At 34.9% G+C, this 7,031-nt stretch overlaps 1 protein-coding gene across 2 annotated transcripts; it reads left to right on the plus strand.

The window, feature by feature from the left end:
- Positions 1 to 386: 386 nt before the first annotated feature.
- On the plus strand, positions 387 to 5,948 carry LOC145813530 (zinc finger BED domain-containing protein DAYSLEEPER-like). 2 transcript variants are annotated; one of them, XM_082909022.1, is made up of 7 exons: positions 387 to 777; positions 923 to 1,069; positions 2,161 to 2,900; positions 3,757 to 4,271; positions 4,364 to 4,482; positions 4,732 to 4,784; positions 5,503 to 5,948. In XM_082909022.1, the coding sequence occupies exons 3-5, from the start codon at positions 2,179 to 2,181 to the stop codon at positions 4,429 to 4,431; spliced, it is 1,305 nt and encodes a 434-aa protein (XP_082765148.1). In that variant the 5' UTR covers positions 387 to 777; positions 923 to 1,069; positions 2,161 to 2,178; the 3' UTR covers positions 4,432 to 4,482; positions 4,732 to 4,784; positions 5,503 to 5,948. The 2 variants fall into 2 exon arrangements, with proteins under 2 accessions (XP_082765148.1, XP_082765149.1); XM_082909023.1 differs by having other exon boundaries at positions 4,364 to 4,448.
- Positions 5,949 to 7,031: the final 1,083 nt, after the last annotated feature.

A 7,031-nucleotide genomic window follows, 5' to 3' on the forward strand; every position in this document is an offset into this window, starting at 1 on the left:
CTTCGGGCGCATACCTTATCTGTAGCTTGTATGTTTGTCTAAGTCTTCGGCCTTGTCAAAAATGGGTCGTCTCTAGGCTTTGACACTCACTCCCGTCGTTGTTATGACTTTCGAGTTCTGTCAAAGTGGGGTAACTCTAGACACCCCATTTTTGACCATCCTCAAGACTTGGACGTCACCGTTTGAACACTTGGTAATCATCCTTGTTCGTGTTCGTCTCGAGTTCCCGGAGGTCTCAGCTACGCGTCCTGCTTCAGGATCTCTCGACTCGACTATTTTGTGTTTGGTTTGGCACCAAACACTTGTGTTTTTCTTTGGAGGGTAGGGAATGGCTTGTGAGACATCCCCACACTCCACCGGCCATGGCTTGAGGCCACCGGTAGGGATGGCAATAAAACCCATACCCAATGGTTACCCATGGAGACCCTACCCGAAATATATGGGTTTCTCCTATTTTTTTCTCCATCGGGTCAGTAGGAGATTTAATTTAACTCCCTAACGGGGAATGGGTCGGGGAATGGGTCAGGCTCATTTCTCCGAATGTTTCAACACGGCTAGGGTTTTCTCACTCTCTCACTCCCACTCTCACTCCAGATCAGAGTTCCGATAAGAGATGTATAGCGAACACACTGGATGAGTTCCGATAAGAGAACACAGTGGATGGGGAGGGTTGTAAACAGTGGATGAGTTCTAGATTCTCTGTTCCAGCATCGAAAGCAGCTAGAGATCAAAGTTCTCCAGCGATCTCGTTGGCGTTTAACACAGCTCTCCAGCGTGGTGAGCTCTCTCTCTCTCTCTCTCTCGTTCTCTCTTGTTCTTCGGTTATTTTTACTTTGTTTTGGGTCTGATTGAGGAACCCATATGGGCAAATACCTAGTTGATAATTGATTTTTTGGGGTAATTTATTTTTGCATGTTTGTAGATGCACTTATGAACATGTGCTGATGAATTAGCTTGCATGATATCAAGAACATTGTGGGTTTTTCTTCCCTTTTCTCGGCAACCAAACAGGGACCTAGGTTGTCATCTTTGTGAACATTGTGGGTTGTCAGCAAAAATTGATACGAAGGTATCCCCAAATTCCCCTCTTTCCCAATTCATATTAGCTGCTGAATTTGAGATCTTCAATGTTCAATTGAGAGCACTGTTACTGTTTTATTAGACATTTCACTGATTTAAAATCAAAGCTCTTCATCATCATGTCTTCCTCTTTTCACTTTATATATATATACATCTAAGGACAATGCCAACCATCCAGGACATTAGAGGAATCTATCTGCTTTCAGTTTCACTTTTAAATGTTTCTTCAAAACAAATGAATTAAGCAGTGGGAAAATGGGTTTTTGTTGGGATTTTGGGGGTTGGTGGGTTTTAATGTGGGTTTTTGGTCTTGTGAAGATCTAGCTGCAATCCGAACCAAAACTAATGAATTAACCAGTTGCAATTTAAGTGAGGGACATGGCAAGTGGTATGTGCTCAATGTGTTATAATAGAATGGTAGAATTGCTTGCATTGATGTAGCTAGCATTGTTAAATTTGTAAAAACCAGGCTGCAAAGAATTATATTCTTCTCTCTCTCTCTCAAAGCCACATGAAAAGGGAATTATCAGGTTTCGGTCAAAATCAGGAAATTTTTTCTTTTTGGGTGATTATGTTATATGAATAATGGAAAGGATTTCTTGCTTTACATGCTGAAATTTTTAATAGCTGTATGAAAAGAAAATACACCCATTTTAAGTTCTAGTGAAACTAAACTGGACCCGTATTGAGCACTTGGTTAAGTAGTGTTTGGGTGGGTAATTTTTTGGGTTATGAGCTGAGTTATTGTGTGTTAAATGATCTATCTAGGATTAGGAAGGAGAAGAACTCCATATAAGTTTGGTTTCATAACCCTTAGGTAGTGTTTTGTTCATTAGAATGAATCGGAATGGAATGATCATTCTATCAAAATATTCATTCATATGTTTTGTGTCTATGTTAATCCAATTTTAGTTGAATTGAACTTGTTAATATAAATTGTTGGATGTGTGTTCCATATATGGGTATGAAATCCATGTTCTCATCATTTGGTGTAACTCAATTTCCTAAAATTTGTTATTTCTTCTTCTCTTATTAGGGAATATCAATATGATTGTTTGTGTTCTAATTTATGTTCTCTAGGATTTTTAAGCATTGATAATGTCGGAAGTTGGAGCACACTCTCAAGCAAACTCCCAATTACCCGTTGATGGTTTACAACCATCAAGATCGGTTGAGAGTGAGACCTCTCTACCATCACAGCCTCCCCTCCCCAATCAAAATGTCCTTGATGTAGATGATTCCGATTCTAGTTTAGCTACTAGAAAAAACCCTAGTTTTGTATGGCAACACTTTAAGAAAGAAGAAATTGATGGCGTATGGAAAGCCATATGTAATTATTGTAAGAAGCATCTTGGGGGTAATCCGAAGCATGGAACTTCACATTTGCGTGATCACTATAAGAGTTGTCTTAAGAAAAGGGAGGGAATGGACATGAGACAAAAAGTTTTAACTAGCAACTTTAACAAGGGGAGTCCGAAAGTCTCTTATAGTTTTGATGAAGATATTGCTAGGAGAGAGCTTTCAAATGCCATAATCTTGCATGAATACCCTTTGTCTATTGTGGATCATATTGGGTTCAAAAGATATTCGATGGCACTTCAACCATTGTTTAAAGTACCTTCTCGAAACACAATAAAAAGTGATATTTTGAAGATCTATGACAATGAGAAGGAGAAGATAATGAGAGTGGTACAGAGCAATCAAAGTAAAGTGGCAATCACAACTGATATGTGGACTTCTAGTAATCAAAAGAAAGGGTTCATGGCGGTCACGGCACACTTTATTGATGATTCTTGGTCATTGCAAAGCCGTATTTTGAGGTATGTTTTTGCATATATATTAATCTATGCTTTATTACAGATTGTTATCGCATCATATATCATATGCATATAAATTAATTTATGTTTTAATTTATGATTTTAGGTTCATTTATGTTCCATGTCCACACACAAAAGAAGTTCTTTGTGATACTTTACTCAATTGTTTGATGGATTGGGATCTTGATAGAAAAGTATCTGCTATCACTGTTGATAATTGTTCCACCAATGATGCGATGATTAACATTTTGTTGGATAAATTGGATAGTAGTTCTCTTCTTTTGGGTGGGACTTTGTTTCATATGCGTTGTTGCGCACATATTCTCAATTTGATTGTCAAAGATGGATTGGATGTGATAAGAGTAGGTGTTGAGAAAATTCGGGATAGTGTAGCTTATTGGATAGCAACTCCTAAAAGAGTAGAAAAATTTGAAGAAACAGCTCGTCAAGTGAAAATTTTGAATACTAAAAAGATGGGACTTGATTGTGCTACTAGGTGGAATTCAACATATTTGATGCTTCAAACTGCCTTGTTATATAAGGATGTATTTTACCGTTTGAAATACAAAGAGACCCAATATACAACATTGCCAAGTGAGGAGGAGTGGGAGTTCGCTAGAGAAATTTGTGGAAGATTTAAAATATTTTATAAAGCAACTGAATTGTTTTCTGGAACTAAATATCCCACAGCTAATGTTGCTTTTCCAAATTTATGTGAGATTAGGATAACTATCTCCCAATGGCTCTCTTGTTCAATTGAGGTTGTTAGATCAATGGCATCAAAAATGTTGGGAAAGTTTGACAAATATTGGGTTATTATACATGGTCTTATAGGAGTTGCTGTTGTTCTTGATCCTAGGTACAAACTTAGTGTGTTGGAGTTTTATTTTGATAAACTTTATGGAGATACAGCTGAAGAGGAAATTGCGAAGATTCGCCAACTTTGTTATGATTTGTTGCAAGAGTATCAAAGAAAACTTAGTTTGGGAACTGATGCTAATGTTGAATCTTCTACAAGTTCAAATTTTGGGGATTCAGAGGTAGTTTCAGATTATGATTTGTTTATTAGTAGAAAGCGAAGAAAAAAAGTCAACAATGTAACATCAGAGTTGGACCATTATTTAGAAGAGGATGTTGTGACAAGAACTCCCAATTTTGATGTGTTGACTTGGTGGAAATCAAATGCATCGAAGTATCCAACCTTACAGGCAATAGCTAGGGATTTTTTAGCTATTCCGGTATCTACTGTTGCTTCTGAGTCTGCATTTAGCACTAGTGGTTGGTTGGTGAGCCCGTATCGAAGTAGACTTCATCCAGATACTTTGGAAGCATTGATGTGTGCACAGAGTTGGTTATGGGCTATAGAGATGCAAGGTACTTGAATAAATCAACATATATTTATTTTTAAAATAAATATATTTTCATTGAATAGTCTCAATACTTAATTTTTTTCTTTTATTTTTCAGGAAATTCAACATTAGAATCAGTTGGTTACGCCACTATATATGATGATATGGATGTGAATCAGAGTTGATCTTTCTTTTGCATTGGGTATGCCTTTAGTACATTGATTTTATTCTTATTTGTGAGTTTGTTTCCCCTTGACTTTTAGCTGTACTAGGAGAATCTCTTTCACTATGAGCATGATTTTATCTATTTTTGGTTTTTATAATACGTTTATATAGATTAAGTCTTTATTTTTATTTATTTGTTAATCTAGCATACTTTTCACTTTAAATTTGTAAGCTCTACTTATTGAATAGTTTGTGACAATTTTCATCTCAGTAAATAAATAAATACATGCTTCTTTTGATGTTTGCCTCTTACTCTAAAGGTGATTGTGGAGAAGGCTGAGAGAAGTGATATTCCTAACATCGACAAGAAAAAGTAAGTGAAGTTATTTTCAACTTCTGTGAATGTTTTTTCTTTTACCCTTGTGATTGTTTGAACATATTCTGCTTGCTTTATTTGTTAAGCTTACCTGAAGAAATGATTCAACAAATAAAACTAGTGTTGGGTGTCCTATTTAAATGGAGTCATGGCATATTTTGTGGCTTAGTGTTAGTATTAAAAGATAGAGAATCATCACTCTCTGAATTTCGTTCAAGAAATGGCATTCATCAGTAATTTTCCGGTAGTGCTCTGCTGAACTTGTCCACACTGTAGTTTAACATGCTGTGCTGGTAATCAGGCAATCTAGCTGAGCTCAAGTCATGGATCTAGGACACTCATGATATGTTTGAATCATAGATTTGTGGTTGTAAAAGAAATGTGAAGGGAAAAGTGAAAAAATTTAGCTTCCCTTCCCTTTTCGTTTCTTTCTAGAAATCCCTCTATAAATTCAAAATTCAAACACAGCCTCATTGTCAATTTGATAAGTCTCATCAATAGATTCATTGTGATTGATGAACATACACTGCATGACATAGCTAGCTCCAGTGACGCACTGCAAAACAGTTGTACCTCTCTGCAATGTAATCATATGCTTGATTGCAAATGCTTGCCCATTGGAACACTATGATTTTGAAGCACTTGAATATAACTTTTCCCTCTCACTTTTTAAAATGGTTAATCTGCTCTGCTGTGCTTTTGTGGATGGAAACAGATTTTGAGGAGGAGGTTAAGGGATATAAGGAGTGGTGAACTGAGAGCTCTTAGACTCTTTGACGGGTTGAAGAAGCTTTTTAAATGACTGATTCAAAGAATGATTTGACTCTCAAATGAATATCGAACATGCTCTTTCCAAGCCATTTTCATCAGCAAAAAAGAAAAATCATGGTGAAGTCTCTTATATCCAATTTGGGATTGAAGCTGCAAGTCCTGGTAATGAATTTTCTGACCAGTTGACACCCAATCAGTTTGGCTTGTTTGAGGCTTTGTTTGAGTCGAGTCAAGTTGTTTTTTGATTGGTTGGAAGGGTAATATGAGATGTTAAATTCCTGCTTCTCTTTGAATGGCAAATGTTTTCAAGATTCATAGGATTGTATTTCTGTACTTAATTAACTTTGATAAGCAACATTCTGAGTAGAACTATGGAATTTTGTTCCCAAGTATGTTTCCCCTGTTGTCAACTATTTTCTTGCATTTGTTTTAGATCTTTGGAGTCGTAAACAAAAACTGGATCGACCTCTATAATGAGTCCACAAGATTGGAGTAGACAAGTCCAATCTTGTAAGGATCGGAGACAATCCAGATACTTTGACGTACATGTGTATTTAGAGTGAAGTTATCCATATGTGAGTTTTGGTTGGCAAAGAGAGAGAGAGATGATTGTAATTTTTTTTTTAATCTTTCACGTTCTTCCACATTTTTTTTTTATTACTAAAACTTATTTGATTGTCTTAAAATTATATATTTGATTATTATAAAACAAACTTTTTAATTAATTAATTAATGTATATTTGATTTTGTTGTTGAACAAAATAAAATAAATTAAGATTGAATGTATATTTAGCTTTTGTTGTGAATCTTAAAAAAAAATAAAAAAATAAGTTGTTAACATTAAATATATTAAAAAAGAAAGAAAAAAGATTGAAGGTATATTTAGCTAAAATCTTAAAAAAAAAAAAAAAAGTTGTTAACATTAAATATATTTAAAAAGAAAGAAAAAAGATTGAAGGTATATTTAGCTTTTGTTGTGAACCTTAAAAACAAAAAAAAAAAAAAAAAATAAGAGTTGTTAGCATTAAATATATTAAAAAAGAAAGAAAAAAGATTGAAGGTATATTTAGCTTTTGTTGTGAATCTACAAAAAAAAAAAACAAAAAAAAAACAAAAAAAAAAAGTGGTTGTTAACATTAAATATAAAAAATAAAAATGGGGATTAAAGTGGGTTGGGGAAAATCCAAACCCATTAAGAATATAGCAGTGGGTTGCTGGGGTGTGTTTTTGCTATTGGCTGGTTAGTCATCTGATTATTGCAATACAAGTGCTCAATTTTTAGACAACAGATCAATTTCATTTGAGATGTAACATGATGCAATGCGACGGAATATATAGACATGTATAAATGTAACACCTTTTCTTTTAGATAAAAAGTTTGTTTCATTTCACCATCTGTTTCAAGTACATAGCTTTGAAAACAAAATCTGCCTGCGGCAGTACAAGGTACCCTCGCCACCAACAAAAATGTAC

The sequence above is a fragment of the Camellia sinensis genome, chromosome 15, assembly GCF_055761805.1.
Source record: "Camellia sinensis isolate YWXY chromosome 15, ASM5576180v1, whole genome shotgun sequence".
NCBI lineage: Eukaryota > Viridiplantae > Streptophyta > Magnoliopsida > Ericales > Theaceae > Camellia > Camellia sinensis.

Excerpts from the sequence above, each read along its gene's own strand:
- LOC145813530 (XM_082909022.1), top strand. The coding sequence starts at position 2,179 with ATGTCGGAAGTTGGAGCACACTCTCAAGCAAACTCCCAATTACCCGTT. Across the intron at positions 2,901-3,756 it reads TTGCAAAGCCGTATTTTGAG|GTACAAACTTAGTGTGTTGG; the intron begins GTATGTTTTTGC and ends TCTTGATCCTAG. Across the intron at positions 4,272-4,363 it reads ATGGGCTATAGAGATGCAAG|GAAATTCAACATTAGAATCA; the intron begins GTACTTGAATAA and ends TTTATTTTTCAG.